Genomic DNA, 25,495 nt, shown 5'->3' with positions numbered 1-25,495 from the left:
TCATACTTGACTAATACAGCTGTGTTAAAGAAGGGGAAGGTGGTAACTATTTACTACATGCCATTAAGTTTGGGGACTTGTTTTTAGAACAGATCCTCTTGCCCATCTGCAAGCGCTCACATTTGAAATATCTGCAGGGTCCATTTCTCTTTCAATCTTATTTTTTTCTGTTTGACTCCCTCCATCGCTCCTGGAATCAGTAGAGACTATTTCTTCCACCTGAAGACTTTTTGAAGTGTGTTCAGCCTCTAAGAGAACCGCAGGCGCTTCAGAAGATGGAAGTAGAGAACTACCTGGCAAACCGTTGCTCTTCTCAGAGATCTTGATGTCCTCAAGGACACGGGCTGCAAACTAATATGCAAGATAGACAGAAATCGATACTGAGCTTCCAAACACAACCGCACCCATACATTTGACCAAGAGCAAATTCTGCTTAAGGGATTTTGTCATTTCTACTCTGCGTAAGAGTTCATTGCTTAGCATAGCTTGAAATACTTTACACACTTGTAATAATTAAAATCAAGGTTTTTGGTTTTTTTACAAATACAGTCATACCTCATGTTGCGAACGCTGCGGGTTACGTCTTTTAGGTTGCGTCCTGCGGCGACCCAGAAGTACCGGAAAGGGTTACTTCTGGTTTCGCCACTCACGCATGCACAGACGCGCAAAACGACGTTCCGTTCAGGTTGTGAATGGGGCTCCAGAACAGATCCTGTTCGCAACCAGAAGTACCACTGTGCTGAATTTTCTAAAAGCTGTTGGGGATGGTGATCTTTCAAGAAACATTATGTCAGGGAAGAGTTAGAATTAGAAGTTTCCAGTTTCCCAGAGGGAGAAAGCTTTCCCCAAGGGGGGAGGAGAGCAGTGAATCTAATAGAAGAGAGCAAAAGGAACAACAGGGAGGGACCAGCTGTTCCCAGGAAAGGCAAGGGTTCAGTTCAGAAGCAGAACTCAGAAGGTATCTGAAATAAGTGACTCTAGAGGAATAATAGTTAAAGATAAGAACCGTTTATAAGATTGTTTCTTAATACGCAATAAAAAGTTATAAAAGAACAAGAAGCGTTTGTGTGGTGATCTGAAGAGGACAACGACCAGTCCTAACACATTCGTTTATTAATCTCCAGCATTAATTTTCTTTTTATAGCAAGTACCTAATGCTTAATAATTTTACTTGCAACAGTTAGCTCCCAACATTCTTTTGAAAACAGTTCCCCTCAACTGCATGTACCTGAGTCCTTTCAGCAAGGGGGTGCTCAGACAGACAGCAAGAATCTTTGGGGGCAGGCTCTACAGTTTTAGATAGACTCTCTTCATTTAGCAAGGCCTTCTGCTTATTCTCTGGTGGTTGAAGAGCAACATTTTCTTTGTCGCTGTCATCCTTGAAGCGTGATAATTCTGTACATGAAGTTGGTTTTGTAGCCAAAGCAGAAGACTTGGATCTCACAGGTCTTCCACGATGGACTGTTTCCCATCCTTCAGCATCCCTCCGCTCTACATGGCACCATTAAAAAGCAAAGCAAGAAATCAAAAGCAAGATTGAGTACAAATATCTGAGCACACAGAAATCAGGAGTGAGGGACGAGCAGGTTAGTCTGTGTCATGGAATCATAGAATTGTGGGGGTTTTGGGGACCCCCAAGGTCATCTAGCCCAACCCCAGGCAATGCAGGAATCTTAACTAAAGCATCCAGGACAGATGGCCATCCAAACTCTGCTTAAAAACCTTCATGGGAGGAGAGTCCACAACCTCCTGAGTCTTTATGCCTAAATCAGTTCTGTTCCACTTCCTCACAATTCCAAAAAATTTAAAATAAAAACTGCAGAAAAGCCGATATTTCGATTTTTCTAAAACACATATATTATAAGTATATGTGTTATAAGTATAAGATATATTATATCTTATCTTATAATATGCATTTTGATATTTTTGATCTGAAAATTGCATTGCAAAATCCAAAGAATAGCTATGGCTAAGTAAATAGTCCTGTGGCCTTTTACTGTTACTGTTATGGTTTGTTACTGTGCTGTGCTTTTTTGTGTTTTTATATTATAAACCACCCTGTAATCCTCAGATAAAGGTAAGTATAGAATATTTATAGTATATAAATAAAATAAAAATATGTTCCAATCTGTGCATTAGTCCGGGGGGGGGGGGCGTTGATTAGGTCCACTCATATTGAAATTCACAAAGAACTAATTCCTCAAATATTCCTGCCAGGAGGACGTTTTCTGGCAAAGGGATGTGCGTATCAAATACCTTAACTAGTTGACTTTCCTGCTCTGATTCTGCAAATGGAGCCACACAGCACTTACATTTGCACAGGCGCTATGAATTTTAAAAAGCAACAGAGAGAGGCCTGTGGCATCTCAAAGCCTAAAAGAACTTTTACAGGGTCAGTTTGCATGGACTAGAGCCAACTGTGTCCGACATGTAAGAAGGGCCTCAGCTAAGTGGCAGAGGACGCCCTGAGCTCAGTCCCCGGCACCAGGCAGCAGAGCTGGGCAAGATCTCTCCACGCTAGAGACACTGGAGATCTGCTTCCAGAGTGGTGCATTCCAGCTGCTGCGGAACGAAAACTCCCTGACCCTTGGCCATTCTGGCTGGAGCTGACAGGAGTCCAGCAGCCCGTGGGGGGCACCACGTTGGCTACCCTGAGTAGACAGGCTTGGGCTGGATTTGGCCCATGGTCTAACTTAATAGGAGGCAACGTGTGATTCTGAGCACTGCACATTAAAGGGGGGAAATAATTTAGCAATTCTAAATGCACCAACAGAAGCTGGCTTAAATTAAATTTAAAAGAAAACAATGCTGGAGTGTAAAGTAACATGGGTTTTACTCTACTCAGATTACGAACAAATCTTTATCTCCAGGGGAATTTTACTCTTTAGGACGAGCATGGTTTGTGTGACCTGCCTGGGGTGGAGGGGGCTTTCAAGAGTATAAAGCACTATTTGAAAAGAAATGCTGTTTAAAAACTGGAACTCATCCATTAGGCAAGGATACTGCCAACACAAACATTAGAAAGTTATAAAATATAAAAACAATAAAAGAAAAATGGTCACAGGAGGCAAATTCGAATCAAAATTTAGTACCTAAAGAAAGCAAGATGTTAATTATGAATATTTGTTAATGCTACTTTTATATCTAAAAGGTTTTAAAGAAGCATTTCAATACGAAATGAGAAGGATCTATAAAGAATAGCTATTCAGGCAGAATAACAAATCACACACAGGAAACAAAAGACTGTCATCCCGATTTGCAAGCAAAGGCTATTATAACATATAGAGTTTGAGTTATATAATCATTACTGTACGCTAAGTTTTCTCAAGGCTGCTCATGTCCAGAAAAAGATGCGAAGTCAAGTCAAAAAGCACTGAGAAGAAATATTATCTGTAGCAAGCTGCTCAAACATGGGGGCAGATGGGAAGGGCAAAGTGGAAAAGATTCGCCTTAAGGAAGAATTAAGAGACGTAGTAAAGAGCAGTCACCAAACTGAGGGGATAAAGGAGCTGCCTTTAATGACAACCCCAAGCCCTGACTTCCCACCCTCTTTTTAACCAAATCATGTCCAGGGTAGCCTTCTAATAACAGAGGCTATCGGGAAAGATGGAACCACGGCCCCTCTGGACTCTATCCTGATGAAGATGGAGCTGTGTCATGGTCCAGGCTCCGCTTCAGAGAGAGGGACGGAACACCAAGAAGACCGAGAGGAGTAGGCTGTTGAACCACCATGAGGCACAGTCCGTAAAGCGGCAGAGAAAGAGGAGACCCAAGGGACAGTGAGGCAGAAGGTCTGCTTCCCTCCTCCAATTCCACCCCAGAGGGACCTCCCTCCACTGCCAAGCCAAGCACAGTTGTCACTGGAGCAAACAATCACGCCCCCTCAAGGAAGGCAGATCCATCTTGATCCAGGGCTACGTACACTTACATTATTGTACTTCAAGTAAAGCCAATGGCCCATCTAGTCTAGCATCCTGTTATCACAGTGGCTAAACAGAAGGATGAGAGAAACCAGCATGCAGGGCCCGCCAACAGCAGCCTGGAACATAGCTATCATTTCGAGTTTACAATGTAGTTCTCAGATTAAAAAAAAAATTAATGGACTTCAATGTCTGTACACTAATGCGCAAAGCATGGGAAATAAACAAGATGAGCTTGAGCTCTTGGTACAGCAAACTAAATATGACATAATAGGCATCACTGAAACCTGGTGGGATAAGTCCCACGACTGGAATGTAATAATGGAGGGATACAATCTTTTTCAGAGAAACAGACCAGACAAGAAAGGAGGAGGAGTGGCGTTATATGTCAGGGATGTGTATACCTGTGAAGAGATCCAAGATTTAGAACCTCAAAGCCAAAGTGAGAGCATTTGGGTCAAAATTAAGGGAGAGAAGAATAACAGGGACCTCATTGTGGGAGTTTACTATAGATCCCCAAGCCAAACGGAGGACATAGATGATGTCTTCCTGGAACAGATGGCCAAGCATGCAAAAGGAAGGAAGACAGTAGTTATGGGGCATTTCAATTACCCAGATATTTGCTGGATGTCAAACTCAGCCAAGAGCATAAGGTCAAACAGATTCCGCACTGGCCTTGCAGACAACTTCGTTGTCCAGAAAGTGGGACAAGCAACAAGAGGAACAGCCATTTTAGATCTGGTCCTAACCAATGTTGATGACCTGGTTAGTGGGGTAGAAGTGGAAGGATCATTAGGCGCGAGTGATCATGCTCTTCTGAAGTTTACTATACAGTGGAAAGTGAGGAGATTTCATCCCTCCCATACCCAAGAATCTCCTGAGAATCTCCTGAGGTCTCTGCTGACTCTACAGAGAGGAGGAGCAATGTACTGCTCTCTACTTAATTAGTCAAGTGAGTCAGTCAGTCTGTGTGAGAGAGAGAGTCAGTCAGTGTGTCGGAGAGAGAGTGCAAGAGATCGTGTTTATAGATAAGATTGCTGCTAAGAGCAGCTGCAGGCACTCAGAATATAGCATTGATTTATGCTCAGAATATTTAGCTCTGTATATAGTCTTGTATTATAGCTGTAGTTATAGAATAAAAGGAAGATACTTTACAGAGCTGCTCTCCGAGTGGTTTATACTCTGCAAGCCTCTGCAAAACGCTGCTGCGCAACGACTGTATTACTGAGACAGTGAATCCGGTGCTCTCAGCTCCAAGCTGTGAGTCCACAGCACTGTGACCTGTTCCTGTGGGAAAGGAGGTCTCTGGCAGTGCTACCCAGCTCACCTAGCCCAGTCGGGGCTGTAGTGCATGAGTCCAGTTGGTACACTGGCTCAAGGGCGATGCTGACAGAAAGGAGCAGCCAAGCATACTAGGACTCAATTTCTTGACTTTAGGAAAGCCGACTTTATAAAACTTAGGGAAGTGCTGGGTGAGATCCCATGGACAGTAATACTAAAAGGAAAGGGAGTTCATGATGGCTGGGAGTTTGTTAAGAGGGAGATAGTAAAAGCACAACTTCAGGCAATACCAATGAGACGGAAACATGGAAGGTGCCTAAAGAAGCCAGGGTGGCTATCTAAAGAACTTTTAACTGAGTTAAGATTAAAAAAGGATGTGTACAAAAAATGGAAAAGGGGGGAAACCACCAAAGAGAAATTCAAACAAATAGCCAGCACGTGTAGACACAAAGTCAGAAAAGCTAAAGCACAGAATGAACTCAGGCTTGCTAGAGAGGTTAAAAGCAACAAAAAAGGCTTTTATGGGTATGTTCGTAGCAAAAGAGTATTAAAAGAACTGGCAGATGTGATCTCAGAACCACTGGCAGTCATCTTTGAGAATTCCTGGAGAACAGGCGAAGTCCCGGCAGACTGGAGGAGGGCAAATGTTGTCCCTATTTTCAAAAAGGGGAAAAGAGAGGACCCAAATAATTACCACCCAGTTAGTATGACATCAATACCAGGGAAGATTCTGGAGCAGATCATTAAGCAAACAGTCTGTGAGCACCTAGAAAGGAATACTGCGATCACCAATAGTCAGCATGGATTTCTGAAAAATAAGTTATGTCAGACTAACCTGATCTCGTTTTTTGGCAGAATTACAAGCCTGGTAGATGAAGGGAACGCAGTGGATGTAGCCTACCTTGATTTCAGCAAGGCATTTGACAAGGTGCCCCATGATATTCTTGTAAAGAAGCTAGTAAAATGCGGTCTTGACTATGCTACCACTCAGTGGATTTGTAACTGGCTGACTGACCGAACCCAAAGGGTGCTCATCAATGGTTCCTCTTCATCCTGGAGAAGAGTGACTAGTGGGGTGCCACAGGGTTCTGTCTTGGGCCCGGTCTTATTCAACATCTTTATCAACGACTTGGATGATGGACTCAAGGGCATCCTGATCAAATTTGCAGATGACACCAAACTGGGAGGGGTGGCTAACACCCCAGAGGACAGGATCACACTTCAAAACGACCTGGACAGATTAGAGAACTGGGCCAAAACAAACAAGATGAATTTTAACAGGGAGAAATGTAAAGTATTGCACTTGGGCAAAAAAAATGAGAGGCACAAATACAAGATGGGTGACACCTGGCTTGAGAGCAGTACATGTGAAAAGGATCTAGGAGTCTTGGTTGACCACAAACTTGACATGAGCCAACAGTGTGACGCGGCAGCTAAAAAAGCCAATGCAATTCTGGGCTGCATCAATAGGAGTATAGCATCTAGATCAAGGGAAGTAATAGTGCCACTGTATTCTGCTCTGGTTAGACCTCACCTGGAGTACTGTGTCCAGTTCTGGGCACCACAGTTCAAGAAGGACACTGACAAACTGGAACGTGTCCAGAGGAGGGCAACCAAAATGGTCAAAGGCCTGGAAACGATGCCTTATGAGGAACGGCGAAGGGAGCTGGGCATGTTTAGCCTGGAGAAGAGGAGGTTAAAGGGTGATATGATAGCCATGTTCAAATATATAAAAGGATGTCACATAGAGGAGGGAGAAAGGTTGTTTTCTGCTGCTTCAGAGAAGCGGACACGGAGCAATGGTTCCAAACTACAAGAAAGAAGATTCCACCTAAACATTAGGAAGAACTTCCTGACAGTAAGAGCTGTTCGACAGTGGAATTTGCTGCCAAGGAGTGTGGTGGAGTCTCCTTCTTTGGAGGTCTTTAAGCAGAGGCTTGACAACCATATGTCAGGAGTGCTCTGATGGTGTTTCCTGCTTGGCAGGGGGTTGGACTCGATGACCTTTGTGGTCTCTTCCAACTCTATGATTCTATGATTCTATGACCCCAGTGCCCTCCAGGCATTGTTGGATTGCAACACCCATCATCTGCCATTAGCATGGTCAATGGTCAGGGCTGATGGGAACTGCAGTTCACAACATGTGGAGGGCAGCATAAATAGGAAATATGCCTTTTAAAAATGGTGCTTTACATTACATGACTTAACAGGGTGTGCAGTTGGTGCCCTTAATACCAGACACACACTTTGAGGTTGGATGGGAGTGTCCATACTAAGACCACAAACTGAAACTAGAAAGGAGAAGGTTTTTGTTTTAGTTAAGTGTGGGGCACTTTATGGGCAAGCCCACATTGAGTATCACAATCTGGATTGTGTTACATGCCCAGTTTTGTCAATGAATAATTCATTGGGGTATTCTGACAATTCTCTAGTCACATCTGAGCTTCCCACTCTCGGCTTCTTCTTGTATTACACTGAAGTGACAAACCATCTGTTATTGTAAGCCCCCACCACCCCACCTCCCAAAGCCACTTAGGCGTTATGCCTCCAACATCACTGCATCTGGAAGAACTGTCCTGCAACCCTATTAACAAGACTAGTGAGAAAAGGGCCCCTTTGCACTATGGTAAGCTGTCGGTTCCTGATATTAAAACATCTCTTTCAAAGAGATCTGTCACACTGAATGTTGTCCTCTACCATTAGTTAGCTCACACTCATTGAACTATTTTACTAGAACAAAGATAGCCAGCATGGTGCTCACCAGATATTGTGGACTCACTCTCCACAGCCCTGACTACTGGTGGGGCTGAGGACAGGTGGAGTTTAACATCTGGAGGATACAACATTGGCTACCCTGATCTAAAGGACCTGTTTCAGGGCTACAAAGAATCACAACCTTACCAGCAGCCAGCAAATGTCACTGGTAATTGCAAAAGGGAAACAGACTCATTTCCTGCACTTCAGTCCACTCTAACAGGAGTTGGAGGTAGAACAAATAGCTCTCAACCAACTTGACCACCTAGGGCAAGTGCTCTCTCACTACCTTAGTAGAGTTCTTTGAGTGTCAACAAGCATGAGACAGAGGTTTCCTTGGACTTTCAAAAGTCTTTCTACAAAGATTCCCGAGTAAGCTTAGGAGTCCAGGAATAGAGAGGAATAAGAGGACAAGTCCTATTATGGATAGGGAACACAAGGGCAGGACCCCTAATTCAATAAGAGTTAAATACACAGGTTCTCAAAATGAGTTGGTTCCAAACAGTCTATATCTCAGTGAATTCTATATTGCTCTTAAATCCTAAACTGCTGCCTTCTGTTCATGTGAGGGTTTTCTGAGGTCCAGTGTGACTCCTGTGCCCTGCTTCCTGATTAATGAAGTCCCTCCTCAGAGAGGAGTGTGAGCTAAGGAATGAGCTGCCTGGATGCATGTGCAAACACTACCCCATGGCTTCTGATCCCAGCCAATAGGATGTGATGTTCAAATCTCAAAACCCATGTTTTAGCTTGTTGTTATTATTTATTGTTTGTAAGCTGCTTTGTGATTCATTTGAATGAAAAGCGGCATAGAAATATAATGAATAAATCACTCAATCAATATTTGGTTCACTGTTGTTAAAATTTAAGTAGTACTTTTAAGATTACTTAAATGAATGACTTTTTTAAATGAATGGTGCTAGGTTTTTATTTTTTATCCAATAGCACCCAGAAAACCACGTTTTCCACCCTGTATGTAGAGTGTTCATATTAATATCAATAGAATTACTACTGAGTAGATATTGAATTATTGGATCACTAACAGAACACAAATAAGGAATTAACCTGTTATGGAACTCCAGGCTCTCAGTACAAAATCCAGAGAAACTTTTAAAGCAAGAGAAACTACAGCTAGATAGGATTCCACCTGTACTCAAACAACATGTTATCCATTATCTCTTTTAAACTTGTGTCTCTACAGGCACATGGTCTACCTATCGGCTTTTTCTTGAAAATATTAGCCAAACGCTGCTCTTGTGGGGTCACTTGTCTAAACTTGTGAAACTCAACACTTTTTGGGTTGTTTTTTTAATAGTGGTCCCTGATGCCCATGATGATGTATAAAGTGTCTATGAGAATTTTAAAACAAAGGGGGAACAAATCCAGTACTTTTTAATTACGTAAGAAAAAAACCCTTAATACTCTTCTAATTCTTTACATTTAGGTTAGTAGTCAGCAATGAAAAGAGCAAGGAAGCTTGTGTCACCTTAAAAACGAACAGATTTATTGTGGCACAAAATTGCACGCACCAGCATTCAGGACACAATAAATCTGTGAGTCTTTTAAGACTCTTACAGCAAAAACTAACAAGCCTACCCCTCTGAAATAGTCAGATGGATTATTAAGCTATATCTTTTTAACTTGTGCAAACAAAAGAAATACTTAGTTTTTAATGGATAAACATAAACAGTAAGTCTTGGCACAAACACTGAGCAATGCAGCTCCAATTGTTGCTTCTTACAGGGCCAGCCTTGTATTTTCTTGTACCTGTCCCTGATAAATCACTATTTCCATTTTTGTATTTGGACAGTGTCTAGTTTATGTATGATCTTTGTCTACACTGCCCAATTAACCCAGTTTTTCCAGTGACTGAAATTATTTTTGGAAAAAATGAAACAAAATTGATAAATACAAACTAAACTACCGTATTTTTCGCCCTATAGGACGCACCGGCCCATAGGACGCACTTATTTTTTTGGGGGGGGGGGAAATAAAGGGGGAAAAAATCCCCCCCCCCCGAGCCCCAAAGAGCAAAGAAGCCATGACAGCGAGCGGGATGGTAAAAGTGGAGTAATAAGCTAAAATAAGTTATAAACAAGTTATATAAGGATTTGCTGAATCAAGATCTGAATGGGAATACAAAAGGGGGAGGTGAAAGGAGGTCCAAGAAACAAGGTAATAGAAATAAGCTTTGGAAATTATATTTGTTTTGTTTTGTTTTGTTTTTTCTCTTTTGATTATGTACTTTTGTATTTTTGTACTTTTGTATTTCTGTTTTTTCTGCTAAATTGGAAAATCTAATAAATATCTATTATAAAAAAAAGAGGGAAAAAAAGACAGCGAGCGGGATGGATCCCGCTCGCTGTCCTGGCTTCGTTTTTAGCCTCGGGGCTGGGGGTCCGGGAGCGAATGCGAGGTTGCGCAATCTCGCCGTCGCTCTCGGAGCTTGCGGGGCTAGGGGTGGGGGAAGCCCAAGCTTCCCCCATCCCCAGCCCCCAGAACGGGTCCAGGAGCGATGGCGAGGTTGCGCAACCTCGCCATTGCTCCCGGAGCTTGCTTGCGGGGCGGGGGGCTGGGGAAGCCCAAGCTTCCCCCGACCCCAGCCCGCAGAACGGGTACGGGAGTGATGGCAAGGTTGTGCAACCTCGCCATCGCTCCTGGAGCTTGCTTGCAGGGCTGGCAGAGCTGCCCCCGACCCCAGCCCCCAGAACAGGCTGTTGCCCGCAAGCCTTGCGAGCCCACGGGAACTCCCCCCAGGCGCGCCAGGCTTGCGGATAGCTTCCTGAAGCCTGGAGAGCGAGAGGGGTCGGTGCGCACCGACCCCTCTCGCTCTCCAGGCTTCAGCGAAAGCCTGCATTTGCCCCATAGGACGCACACACTTTTTCCCTTCATTTTTGAAGGGGAAAAAGTGCATCCTATAGGGCAAAAAATACGGTAATAATAAAAATCATCAGTACTAAACCAGTCTTCACCAATCTATGATTTCATGTTGAGCTGAAGTGCAAAACACCTGGAAGGCATCAGGGTGGGGGAAGGCTGGACTTAAATAACATACAAACGGCCTAAAGCCATTATGGAGCAGCATAAAATCAATATGTAAATAGCACTTAACTGCACTTGTTAGCATGAATTTCTAAAGCTGTCATTTCTCCAAGTTTGTCAGCTTCCACAGTATCTCTAGAACAGGGGTTCCCAAAATGTGGTGCGAGGACTGTCTGTGGCATGCTCAAATTAAATATTCATAGTTTTTAAGTTGTAATTTTAATGCTTCTTTAATGTATTACTATTTGAATTCTATTCTAATATTTGAATTCTATTCTATTCTATTTTCTCATTTATATATATTACAACTATTATTCAACCACAATTTTTACATTTCCAACTTCAAAATGCTAATACAATGAAAGAAATAAAAGCAGCAATAAAAATACAATTAAGAATCATAGAGAATCTAGCACAGTGCATTGCAATTGTTATGTCTGGCAGGAAAATCATTAAATGGTCCACCAAGACTATCTGCAACTATCAAGTGGTTCATGAGGGTGAAAAGTTTGGAGACCCCTGCTCTAGAAGTTAAATACCTAAGAAGTCGCATCTTGCGATGGATGCATCTTTGCCTCAAGTGCACAGGCATATGAATGTATGCACATGACCATAAGGTACATTGCTCATCAGGTCACTTATAGCCACTTGCCATTTCTCTGTGAAGTTTTCTGCGTTGGTATGCATTTTTGTGCTGTTGCCATCTCTGAACTGGTAACCGTTGCTATATGGTTTGCTTTCACTTTGTCTGCCCAACTTACTCCCACTGGAGCCAGACGATTAGGAGTCACTGCTGCAGATGGTGTCCTAAGCAAAGAAAAAAGTCACACATCTAGCATTTTCATTAAGGACAGATTGATACCTTCCATGTATTCTTCGTCTCTCACTTTTTCAGTTCCTCATGGTTTCTAGTGGCTCAACCTAATCATTAATTATCCAAAGCACAAAAATTAACCGTGATTGCACTAATTTAAAACCTGAACATATAAAGATGCAGTCACATGACTATTTTACCCAAATAGGTTGATTTTATCAAAGTGGGATCCACACAGAACCATATAGAATACGTTTGTGGGAAATGGTCTAGAAACATGACAAAACAAAATGTTGAGCCTTGACAAAAGTATGTACCGTAAATTTCGCTCCATAACACGCAGATTTTTCCTCCTAGAAAGTAAGGGGAAATGTCTGTGCGTGTTATGGAGCGAATGCCTACAGATGGCGGGGGAATCTGCTGCAGTTGTGAGCAGTCCGTGGCTTGCTTTGAAACAGCAAAGCAGGTGTAAGCGGCTCCTGTCAGCGAGCCGAGCTGGGGAGGAGGGAGAGAAGCAGAGCGGGCTTGGCTGCTTTAAAACAACCCTGTCCTCTATGTTCCTCTCTCCTCCCCACTGATCTGCTAAGTAGCAGTGAAGCTTTTCAGCCAGTCTAGCCGGGAGGAGGGAGAGAAGCAGAGCGGGGTTGGCTGCTTTAAAACAACCCCGTACTCTCTGTCCCTGCCTGCAGTTTTTTGCTGTCCGATTTTGGATTAGCCACTGTAGGGGCTGTGTGTGTGTGTGCTTGAGCTATCGTTCTCCTCCTCCTGCTTCCCCTTCGCTCTCCCTGCGCTCCGACTTTAGAATTGACACTCTGTGTGTCTGTGTGTGTGTGAGAGAGGGCTCCTTCTCCTCCTCCTGCTTCCCGTTCACTCTCCCTGCGCTGTCCCTCCGACTTTAGAATTGATACTCTGTGTGTCTCTCTGTGTGTGAGGGCTCCTTCTCCTTCTCTTGCTTCCCGTTCACTTCCCCAGCGCCCCTGCAACTTCTAGCGCCCTGTGACTTTAGGACCAGTTCCCTCTCTGCGTGTGTGTGTGTTTTGACCTCACTGCGCTTGTTGGGGGAGAGTGTTGGTCGCAATTTTTCTTGATTTGTCTCAGAGTGGTTACTATCATGGTTTCCTTGCCGGGGAGGAGGGAGAGACGCAGAGCCTGCTTGTTCAAAAGGAGCAAAGCCGGAGAGGAGCCTCTCCTGCATTATCAGCAGCATCCTTCTCCACACCCCCCACGCATGCTCCTTGTCCCTTGAGTTCTTTTCCTTCCCTCTCCACTTAAAACGTGGTTACAAAGCACGGATCCACATGGATCCTCAGGATTTTTGCACTAGGTCACCCCAAATTCACCATCAGATCACATAGCATATCCATGGCTACAGCCTGCACCAAAAAACACACGCACCCACTGTTTCATGGGGCCGCAATGGCGCAAAAACGTGGTTACAAAGCATGGATCCACATGGATCCTCAGGATTTTTGCATTGGGCTACCCCAAACTCACCGTCAGATCACGTCTGTGGCCACAGCATGAACCACAAAAATCATATATCCACTGTTTCGTTTAGAATATTTTTTTCTTGTTTTCCTCCTCTAAAAACTATGTGCATGTTATGGTCAGGTGCGTGTTATAGAGCGAAAAATACGGTATGCTAACTTTCACTTGTGTTGCCTCTTTCCATGAACTACTTTTCCATCTAGTTCTCCACAGCAAAATGACAGAAAAGAGAGGCAAGCTTCCTCTATTTCTTACACTGGAGCAAATTTCAAATTTGGAACTTGCATCCTCAAAGGCTCTAGCATGAGTTTAGGTGTGCATGAAGACAGTGATATTTATTTTTAATTTTAATCATTCCCTCTCATAGCAAACACATATGGTGAATGCTGAGAGAATGCTCAGAGGAACTGTAAGGTTTGCAGAGCAACAACTACAACAACAATCATTCCATAATGGGGGGGGCGGGGGGGGGGACAAACAGCCCAACAATGATTGGAACATAGTAGCTAAGCAGGAAGAGAAAAATAGAAAACTGATGCAAGTTAAGTTTAGTAATAAAAGCTACAGTGAGAAATCTATGCCAATGAACAGATCTTGTCAAAACATCTCTGTTTTCACTCTTGAAATAGGAAAGTGTTTTAGTTTCCATACCCAAAGTTCAGACTTCTTCGAGCGTTTGATGTTACACTTATTCTGTCAGTTGATGGGCTTGGAATTACATGGCGTCCTGGAGACATCTTCTTTACTTCCCATGCTAGTGAAGTCGGCCTGCAAGTTCAACGTGGAACACTAAGTAAAAACTAGGCACTGGTATTCCTACTTGTTTGCAGTTAAAGCCACAATGTTGGATGCTGTAAAAGTGCACAAGGCAAGGCCTGCAGACTGCATCTAGTGGTCTCCATGGAAGTGCTCTCAGACACCCTCCTTGGTGCATGAGTTTATCCCTGATAATTGCCACATATGGAGAGTTCAGGGGTGGGCTGGATGAGCCTCGTGGTCCCTTTCTATTCTATGATTCGGTCTGTCTAATCCACACTCTTGCTTAGAGCAGTAAAAGCCAGGTGCTTGTGGGAAAGCCCGTCGTGAGTGTTGGGGAAGGCGCTCCCTCCACCGGGCCTAGGGGGCGGGGCCCACACTCACCACCGCCACAGCTTTAAGAGGCTCCAGCGAGGCCGCAGGACACTGGTGCTGCTGCAGCAAATGTCGAAAATGTTTTTACATATTTTAAAATGTTTTAAAAGCGTTTTTACTTTGTTGCACCACTGTGAACGATGGTTTTTATTTACGTATTTTTATTTTATTTTATTTTTGTTTGGGGTCGGATAAATGTTGAGTGGGGTGGGGATTAGTTTTATTTTAGTATAATTGTTTTTGGCTTTGTTTTGTTTTTACTATTTTGTTAGGCCATTGTAAAGTTTGTATTTTGTTTTTTAAGGGGAAAGGATCAGGGCTGCCTGGGAGTGGGCTTCAGCCAACAGAATGGCTGGGGCAGAAGCACCAGGACACCCAATTCTCAGTGGTCACGGGCAGGAGGAAGAGCTATACTAATACCAGACCATTTAGTCGTTGTCTGAGGACTATCCCTGCCTCCAGGTCTGGTCTTGACCGGAAGGATACTGGAATCAGCAAGGGAAACCCACATGACCTGAAAGTGTTGCTGTGCAATGCCAGGTCAATGATGAATAAGACCACTGCCATCCACGACCTGATTGTGGATGGAGGATTTGACCTGGCATGTGTGACAGAGACCTGGTTGGAGGAAGCAGATGGGCCTGTCCTTGCTGCTGCTTGTCCACCAGGCTTCTCTTACACACGTCAACCCAGGTCATGTGGGTGGGGAGGGGGGGTTGCAGTGATTTTTAGGAAGTCATTAGCTTGCACCAGGCGTCCTATTGGGAAGACCCAGTTCTCTGAGTGCATGTTCTGGAAGTTGGGCAATAGGGGTAGTACAGGATTCCTTTTGGTGTACTGACCTCCCCGCTGCACCAAGGACTCCCTGCCCGAGCTGCTTCAGGTCATGGCAGATGTTCTCCTGGAGACACCTAGCTTGGTTGTCCTAGGGGATTTTAACATCCATGCCGACACAACCTTACAAGGGGCCGCTTGGGACTTCGTGGAAAGCATGGCCTCCATGGGGCTGTCCCTGAATAAGTTTGGCCCAACTCATAGCCGCGGACATGCCTTAGACCTGGTGTTCACCTCTATGGATGTTGGTGATCTGACACTAAGTAAAAGCGAATCAAAAGAAGTGCCATGGTCAGATCACTTCCTGGTGCAACTGGACTTCTCCGCGACCCTTCCCCTCTGCAGGGAGGGGGGACCGATTTGGATGGTCCGCCCCCGCCACTTAATGGATCCAAATGGTTTCCAGGGAGTGGTAGGGGATGTTTTATCCCAAGTTGATGGCCTTTTAGCTGATTCCCTGGTGACCCGCTGGAATACGGAGTTAACCAGGGCTATTGACTGTCTGGCTCCGAAGTGCCATCTCCAATTGCATGGAGCCTGGACAGCCCTGTGGTTTTCCCCAGAGCTGAGGGGGATGAAACAATCGTTGACACGGCTAGAGCGCTGGTGGCGGAAAACTCACTCTGAATCAGACACGGGTTAGAGCTCAAAGTCGAGCCTACCAAGTGGCAATGGCAACAGCGAAGAGGACTTTCTCCATTGCATCTGCAGAAAACAGCAGCAGGAGACTCTTTCAGGTGGTTCGTAATCTATCGGAACCACCTTCGTCATCGGGGCCGGGTAGGGACCCCAAGATCTCCTGCAATGCTTTTGCAAAGTTTTTTGCAGATAAAGTCGCTCAGATTCAGAAGGAGGTAGACTCTACCGTGGGAGCAGGGCCGGGGCGGGAGAGTGCTAGAGTATTGTCTAGTCATGTTATATGGGATCAATTTCAATCTGTTACCTCCAAGGATGTGGACAAGCTGCTTGGACGAGTGAAACCAACCACCTGTCTTCTTGATCCTTGTCCATCCTGGCTAATAAAAGCAAGCAGGGAAGGGCAGGGCGATGGGCTCCGTGGGGTGGTGAATGCCTCCCTCTGCAAGGGAACATTCCCAGATCCGCTGAAAGAGGCGGTCATTAAACCGCTTCTTAAAAAAACATCTTTAGACCTGGCCATTATGGCCATCTATCGCCCAGTCTCAAATCTTCCATTCTTGGGCAAGGTGATTGAGCGGGTGGTTGCTGAACAACTCCAAGCACGCCTGGAGGATGTGGACCATTTTTATCCCTTCCAGGCCTCACCATGGGACTGAAACTGGTCACGCTGGTCTATGATCTCCGGCGGGCTAGGGACAAAGGTACCTGAGAGCTGTTTCCTGGTTCTGCTGGATCTCTCAGTGGCCTTTGACATCATCGACCATAACATCCTTCTGGACTGTCTAGAGGGGCTGGGAGCACTGTTATACAGTGGTTCCGCTCCTTTCTCCTGAGTCGTGTCCAGAAAGTGGTGTTGGGGGATGAGTGTTCAGACCTCACTTGTGGGGTGCCTCAGGCTCTCACTTGTGGGGTGCCTCAGGGTTCCGTCCTCTCCCGCATGCTTTTTAATATCTATATGAAGCCGCTGGGAGAGATCATCAGGGGGTTTGGGCTGGGTGTTCATCAGTATGCAGATGACACCCAGCTCTACCTCTCTTTTAAATCAGAACCAGTGAAGGCGGTGAAGGTCCTGTGTGAGTGCCTGGAGGCGGTTGGAGGATGGCGGCTAACAGATTGAGGTTGAATCCTGACAAGACAGAGTACTGTTTTGGGGGGGCAGGGGGCGGGCGGGTGTGGGGGATTCCCTGGTCCTGAATGGGGTAACTGTGCCCCTGAAGGACCAGGTGCGCAGCCTGGGAGTCATTTTGGACTCACAGCTGTCCATGGAGGCACAGGTTAATTCTGTGTCCAGGGCGGCTGCCTACCAGCTCCACCTGGTACGAAGGCTGAGACCCTACCTGCCTGCGGACTGTCTTGCCAGAGTGGTGCATGCTCTAGTTATCTCCCGCTTGGACTACTGCAATGCGCTCTACGTGGAGCTACCTTTGAAGGTGACCCGGAAACTGCAATTAATCCGGAATGCGGCAGCCAGACTAGTGACTGGGAGTGGCCGCCGGGACCACATAACACCGGTCCTGAGAGATCTGCATTGGCTCCCAGTATGTTTCCGAGCACAATTCAAAGTGTTGGTGCATACCTTTAAAGCCCTAAACGGCCTCGGTCCTGTATACCTGAAGGAGCGTCTCCACCCCCATCGTTCAGCCCGGACACTGAGATCCAGTGCCGAGGGCCTTCTGGCGGTTCCCTCATTGTGAGAAGTGAGGTTATAGGGAACCAGACAGAGGGCCTTCTCGGTAGTAGCGCCCGCCCTGTGGAACGCCCTCCCTTCAGATGTGAAGAAAATAAGCAGCTATCTTCTCTTTAAAAGACATCTGAAGGCAGCCCTGTTTAGGGAAGTTTTTAATATTTAATGCTCTATTGTGTTTAACACTCGATTGGGAGCCGCCCAGAGTGGCTGGGAAAACTCAGCCAGATGTGCAGGGTATAAATAATAAATAATTATTATTATTATTATTATTATTATTATTATTATTATTATCATCATCATCATCATCATCATCATCAGAGGATGAAGGCAATGAAGATGCCTGTTGTTTGCCCCTCCAGCAGCTGGAATTCAGAGGTTTAAGATTATGAAATCTGAATGTTTCATTCAGCTAATGTTGCCAGAGGCAATTGACAGAACTATCCTCCATGAACTAATTGGCAAATGGTTAATTAAAACTTTAGAAGCATATAAATAAAACACACACAAGGCATAGCATCAATCTGAATGAATGAATGAGAAAAACTCCTTTAAAACTGAACCCTGCTGGAATGGAATAGCTATATATAGGGGAAATGTTTCTTTTAGGTGATGTTCTCAAATTCAAACATTCATATGGCTGATGCTTCTTTCTGTTGAATAATAATTTTGATCTAGAATCTACATGATACAGAAGATGAAGTTGCATGAGCAAGAGCTTCAGATGAATTTGGGAAGGGGCCAGGTGGAGATCAGAGGACTCCATTATACAGAACCATCGTAACATTAGCGTTAAAAATGGCCAGAGAGAAATGGTTTACACAATCCTGGCTTACAAAGCACAAGACATCTGCATACAGCTCCTTTACTCCACACTTCACATAAACAAGAAAATAAACCAGGAACCCACAGTTAACCGTAACTGTGCATAGAGTTTGGTTCAGATATAACAGCCAAACCATGGCTTGGGTTTCAGGGTCATGCCTTGAAGTGCTATGCGCCATCTTCCCCACTTGCACTGAGTTGCATCTCCCTCACTTCTGGTTCAACGTAACAATAGGTTTGCAGTAATCTCAGACAAACTTAGTGAGAACAAACTGCAGCTTGCCTCCAGATCTAGTTCAAATATGACTTCCCATTCTAGTTTAGATGCAAACTATGGTTTACAATAATAATTGTTTACCTGATTTCAAACTACAGCTATTACAAATGAGGAAGGGAATTGAAGCACACATAGAGAAAGGAGTGCACAAGACTGAAGGCCAAATTCTGGTTAGGCCACAACATGCTAGCATTTGGGACACTATCTGAAACAAAGTGCCTGCCATATAGAGAACAAGCATAATAAAAACAACAACTACTACTACTGCTGCTGCTGCTACTACTACTACTACTACTACTACTGTTATTATTATTATTATTATTATTATTATTATTATTATTACACCCCACCCATCTGGCTGGGTTTCCCAAGCACTCTGGGAGGCTCCCAGCAAAATATAAAAAACATAATAAAACATCAAACATTAAAAACTTCCCTGAACCGCCTTCAGAGGTCTTCTAAATGTTGTTGTTTTTTATATCTCCTTGACAGCTGATGGGGGGGGGCATTCCATTAGGAGGGTGCTACTGCCAAGAAGGCCCTCTGCCTGGTTCCCTGTAACTTCACTTCCCATAGTGAGGGAACCACCAGAAGACCCTCAGAGGAGGACCTCCATGTCCAGGCTAAATGATGGGGGTGAAGATGTTCCTTCAGGAGTACAGGGCCAGGGCTGTTTAGGGCTTTAAAGGTCAGCACCAACACCTTGAATTGTGCTCGGAAACATACTGGGAGCCAGTAAAGATCCTTTAGGACCAGTGTTATGTGGAAAGTTATATGGAAATATTTTTCCAATTACCTGCTCTGGGCATCAGCCTTCTCCAGCTTTTCTTGAAGCTGTATCCAATCAATCAAAGCCTTGAAATCTCGTACATAGTTGTCTAGCATCATTAACACCTCCTACAACATAAATTTATCAAAGGAACATATCATATACAAACCAAGAACAGAAATGAAATAGAACAAACAAGGATCAACCCAGCAGCAAATAATTATGAGGAAAAAAACTGTTTTTTAAACAGTACTTATTCTATATAATATTTCACCAGCTACGGTATATCTAGTCTGGCAGAACACACCTGATTTCCATTGTTTTGCAGCCTTTGGAGACAAGGCATTTATTGAAGTTAAGAGAACAATGACAGTATTTTGGAGTTAGTGAAGCTTATCAAGTAATTCCCAGGAAGATGCAACAATAAGGAATAGTAGAAGGTGCAACAGCAGCAGGGCTGGTTGGCGTGGTGGTGGTGTAGAGGTCACCAGTGGCCCCCTATGCAGGCATGGGCTTTAGCAAATGCTCATCAATGCTGATTCCGACTCTAGCTCTCACTTCAATACTTAAAGGCCAAGTTCACATATTATGAGCCTAGGAAGCTGCCTTATACTGGTCCATCTAGCACAGTACCGTTACCATGGACTGACAGCAGTTCTCCAAGGTTTCAAACTGGGTTTCTCCCAGCCCTACTGGAAGCTGCTGGGCGTTGGACCTGGGACCTTGGGCATTCATGTGCTCTACTACTGAGCTTGAGCCCTTCCCAAAGATTAATGGGTTTAGCCACCCTTGACTCTGAAACCAGTGACAATAGTACAGAAAATAAGACAGTGCAACAACAACAATAATAGAACAATAGCCATAATACATTACAATGAAGTTTAGATGCATACAAAATATATTCAATAAGTCAATTAACAGTGTCCAATGACACCATCATTATGTCCAGCACAAGCAATCCATTCAGTAGTTCATACTAAGAGACCTAATTTGTCCAAGTCAACAGAGCAGAAAAAAAGGAATGATTTTTAAAAAATTGAATTCCCTTAACAGCAGACTCCAAGCAAGCCAGACTGCTGCTGTTGCACCAGAATTATTCTAAGTTCTGCCAGAATTATGCTAATTCTCATATTCTGATGAGCGCCATTTTGCACCCGTGTGTGTTCTTCTTCCTATGGAAAAAAGGGGGGCTCCCAAAGAGGAGAGGGAGTACAACAGCCCTGGAGCTGCCATATTAATTTCCTCTTCCATGGAGAGCAATGAGAGGCAAAATTCGAAAGAAACAAAAATCTGAAAAAACCAGAGTATAGGCCTATGGAAGAAGAAACAAAGGTGTGGAAAAATGCTTCCCCCACCCTTTCTACTTTGCCAGCGTGAGCCCAGTTGACTTGGGATTTGGTGATTTCACCACCTTAGGGCTACCATGTGCTCTGTTCTACACAGGAAAGTCCTCTATTTGAAGGGACTCTCTATTTGAGGAATGTCAAAAAATCATGACGAAAGGAGGGTTGGTGGCCCTCGAAGTTGCCCACCAACACTTAGCAGCACCGGGTGGTCAGCAGAGTTTGCAGGCATCTCCACCATGGCGAGATGTGCTATATTTCTATTTAAATTATACCTATTATTTCCAATTTTGTGTCTATGCATATGTTACTATATGCAGTTTTAATGCAAATTAACGTAGTTGTCTATCCTCTGCTTTGCTGAGGCAAGTCTTTGTTGGTAACATGCAACTGGGCACCCTCTCTTTAGCTGATTAATTATGAAGAGAGGTGCTGAGAGTTTAGGTCACACTTCATTATTCTGAAGAAGCTGTATCCATTCTGCCAAGATGGTGTAATAGGGAATAAAAAGAGAGACTATTAAAGATGGCCTTCCCTGCCAAAAACTGAGTGGCAGTTTTTGTTTATTAAATTGTAAAACACCTCCAGCCTCTCTTCCATGTCTAAAAAAAGTACATAGAATTAAATTTATGGGATCCGTTGCCACAACATCACAATCCGATTTCCAACTCCCTTTTTATTTAAAGGTGCTGAATCCTGGACAGTAGCGTAAAGGAGATCAGCTTCACATTAATTTAAAAGGCAACCAGATAAATTCATGGAGGATCTATCAAATGGCTGCTATCCATTATGTTAAAATTGACATGTGGGGTGCTTATGTGAACTCGCATTTAATTTTAGAAGGAAGTATGATTGTATTTTCAGTGTAAGTTGACAGTCTGTGTTGTGTTGTTGCCTCTCCTTTATGAAGAAAAAAACTTGGTTTTGTGTGTGTTTTCCTTCTTAAATTTGCCACTGAATATCAGCTGGTGGGAAGTGTCAGTCTGCCTGGGAGGGCTATTACCACCATGCCCTTGCTGGAGGACCTCTGACTGGCCACTGCACAAAGCAGGAGGGTAGACCCAGAACAGCTCTTTTAAAGTAGGTATTAATATTAAATAAAAGTACATTTGCATCAATTATTTGTTTAAAAAAGAGATGATTAATACACTAAAACTTTAAATCAGCTGGAAGAAGTAGCTCTAATATGAACTTTTCCTTTTTCTTTTCCTTTTTAAAGGGAAAGGTGGACACAATAGATAGTTGTTTGCAGTGCCAAGTCAGCAGGTAGTAAGACATGTTCCACAAAATGAAATATTAGAGCTGGCATCCAGTCGCAACCCTGCCAATGGCAGATCAAACCTTCTTCTCTTTCAGGTGGCCACAGATGGGAGCGCAGGCCACAAGAAGCAACTTGCCCAGAGAACATGGCTAAGAAATGAACTCTCAACCTGAAGATTTGCCCGTTCCTAAGCAGCCAGTTAACTTGAAAACATGACATTTTGTTTCAAGAGATGCCTGCCATACAGAAATTACAGTTAATGGCTTAAAGGAGCCTATTTCAAGAAATGCGTAGCTCTGCTGTTATCCAAAATTATCAGAGCAAGCACCATGCAGCTGTAATCTGAATCCTGTTTTACGAACAAGGGAATACAAACAAGACAAGCAGCTGGAGTGGCCCCATATCCACTGATGCACATCTCTCTCCCTAAAGCTATGAAGGCCATTTTGTCCATCAGGAGGCAGCCGAACAAAAGTGGCTCTGAAAGCGTTGTTACAGGCAGGCACCCAGATAACTACATATAGATGTACAGCTAAAATTACCAATTAGTTTACCAATTGGCTGCAACGGATTCGATTGGTTTGTAATTAATTCTAGTTACTGGCGCACACAGCAGGATGGTTGGCGCCATCCCTTTTGTCCTACTGACACACAATCCTTGCGCACAGGGCCCTGGGGTCTTGGCCATCAATACAGCTCTCCAGTTCACCCACAGTCATGAGTGCAGCAGATATACCCTACAGTGCTGAAGCAGTGGAAATATGTACCACTTGAAAAGGTGCTGACAAAAAAGGAAAGTCTGTTTCTGTGCTATAGTCATGATCATTTAGAAATCCCATTATTTTTCAAGGGCAAGTGCACCCCTACAGCAATTTTTAGGGGAAGAAAACTTGATTTATAGGAGCTGAGATGGGGTTGTATTTATGAAGCTGGCTATTAACAGTACAACTCCATGCATGTATGCTCAGATGTCAGCCCCACAGAGCTCAATGGGGCTCACTCCCAAGTAAACAGCTAAACCATGGTTTCATGTTACAAGGACAAGCCTGGGTGAACTTTGGGCTTTTGAGATCCCCTTTCCCTTCTCCTCATCCAACAGGAACACAGGGAAACTTGGAAGCTTCTACTTTCACTTTTGATTAACCATCGCTAATTAATCACAGCTTAGTGTAATGCTCAACCTAAAGTGTGCTTAATCTTAGCTAAGAAAACAAGCCAGCTTCATAAACCACAGTTTGACCGGATGAATATGCCTGTAAGCTGCGGTTAGTTTACAAAGGAAGAAAAGGTTTAGGACCTTTCCTTGTGGCCATGCCAGATGAGAGAGGGAAGCACACAAGCCCAAGGCCTACACAGACATGTTCTTGCAACATTAAACCATGTTTTAGTGGTACATGCAAATACAGCCAGAGGGTTGAATCCAACTTGTGCAGTGGAACTTCCACCTCCTCTCCTGCAGTCCTCACCAATGTATGTTCAAAATCTGCTACAGAGGGTTGGGCGACCAGACCAGGGTAAGGAAAGTTCTGCTGCATGAGTAAAACTCCACATTATAAGGTTGCCATATGCCCTCTTTTTCCAGGACACATCCTTCTTTTCATGGACAGAGTCATCATACTGATCCATGGTTAAAAGTGGAAGTCACCAAATGTGTCCTCTTTTTTGCTCTTCAAAATATGGCAACCCCAGTTCTACACTTAGGCAGAAAGAACAAATACACAAATATAAGAAGGGGGACACCTGCCTATTAGCAATCCATGTGAAAAGGATCTGGGGTCTCAGTGGACCACAAGCTTAATATGCGTCAACAGTGTGATGCAGCAGGGGGAAAAAGCTAATGCTATTCTAGGCTGCATCAACAGAAGTACAGTCATACCTCATGTTATGTTTGCTTCATGATGTTTTTTCAGGTTGCATCCCGCGGCAACCCGGAAGTACCGGAAAGGGTTACTTTCGGGTTTCGCCGCTCACGCATAAGTGCTAAATCGCGCATGCGCACAAGACCAAATTGCGCCGCACCTCTGCGTAGATATGGCGCTTCAGGTTATGGGCTTTTCATGTTGCAAACGGGCCTCCGGAACGGATCCCATTCGCAACCAGAGGTACCACTGTATAGTGTCCAGATCAAGGGAAAATATAGTACCACTCTATTCTGCCTTCCCCTTCATGGATCACTGCCTTGCCGTGGCGAAGGGGCTTGAATAACTCAGAGAAGCTATGAGCTCTGCCGTGCAGGGCCACCCAAGATGGACAGGTCATAGTGGAGAGTTTTGACCAAACGTGATCCACCTGGAGCAGGAACCGGCAAGCCACTCCAGTATCCCTGCCAAGAAAACTCCATGGACAAAGACAACAGGCATATAAAAGTTATGACGCTGGAAGATGAGCCCCTCAGGTCGGAAGGCGTCCAACATGCTACTGAGGAAGAGCGGAGGACAAGTACAAGTAGATTCAGAGCTGATGAAGCGGCTGGGCCAAAGCCGAAAGGTCGCTCAGTTGCGGATATGCCTGGAAGCGAAAGGAAAGTCCAATGCTCTAAAGAAAAATATTGCATAGGAACCTGGAATGTAAGAACCATGAACCTGTGTAAGTTGGATGTGGTCAAAAATGAGATGGCTAGAATAAATATTGACATCCTGGGCATCAGTGAACTAAAATGGACGGGAATGGGAGAATTCAGTTCGGATGACCATCGTATCTACTACTGTGGGCAAGAATCCCGTAAAAGAAATGGAGTGGCCCTCATAGTCAACAAACGAGTGGCGAAAGCTGTACTGGGATGCAATCTCAAAAATGATAGAATGATCTCGATACGAATCCAAGGCAGACCTTTTAACATCACAGTAATCCAAGTTTATGCACCAACCACTGGTGCTGAAGAAACTGAAATTGACCAATTCCACGAAGACTTACAACACCTTATAGAAATGACACCAAAGAAGGATGTTCTTCTCATTATAGGGGATTGGAATGCTAAAGTAGGGAGTCAAGAGATAAAAGGAACAACTGGCAAGTTTGGCCTTGGAGTTCAAAATGAAGCAGGGCAAAGGCTAATAGAGTTCTGCCAAGAGAACAAGCTGGTCATCACAAACACTCTTTTCCAACAACACAAGAGACGACTCTACACATGGACATCACTAGATGGGCAGAATCGAAATCAGATTGATTATATTCTCTGCAGCCAAAGATGGAGAAGCTCTAAATAGTCAGCAAAAACAAGACCTGGAACTGACTGTGGCTCAGATCATCAGCTTCTTATAGCAAAATTCAAGCTTAAACTGAAGAAAGTAGGAAAAACCACTGGGCCAGTAAGATACAATCTAAGTCAAATCCCTTATGAATACACAGTGGAAGTGAGGAACAGGTTTAAGGATTTAGATTTGGTGGACAGAGTGCCTGAAGAACTATGGATGGAGGCTCGTAACATTATACAGGA

At 44.2% G+C, this 25,495-nt stretch overlaps 1 protein-coding gene across 1 annotated transcript in view; it reads right to left on the bottom strand.

Annotated features, from left to right (window-relative positions):
* SCAPER (S-phase cyclin A associated protein in the ER) overlaps window positions 1–25,495 on the bottom strand; it is a 216,213-nt gene that overhangs the window by 155,562 nt on the left and 35,156 nt on the right. The window contains exons 6-10 of the mRNA XM_081876511.1: window positions 19,483–19,583; window positions 13,948–14,064; window positions 11,647–11,801; window positions 1,229–1,491; window positions 121–351 (exon numbers count right to left, since the gene is read on the bottom strand). Of these exons, the coding sequence (XP_081732637.1) occupies window positions 121–351; window positions 1,229–1,491; window positions 11,647–11,801; window positions 13,948–14,064; window positions 19,483–19,583 (867 nt within the window). The remainder of the gene's footprint in view (window positions 1–120; window positions 352–1,228; window positions 1,492–11,646; window positions 11,802–13,947; window positions 14,065–19,482; window positions 19,584–25,495) is intronic.

Source organism: Podarcis erhardii, assembly GCF_964252035.2.
Source record: "Podarcis erhardii genome assembly, chromosome: 9".
NCBI classification, from domain to species: domain Eukaryota; kingdom Metazoa; phylum Chordata; class Lepidosauria; order Squamata; family Lacertidae; genus Podarcis; species Podarcis erhardii.
Note: the sequence above shows the minus strand (reverse complement) of the source record. Positions and strands in the feature narration are given on the sequence as shown.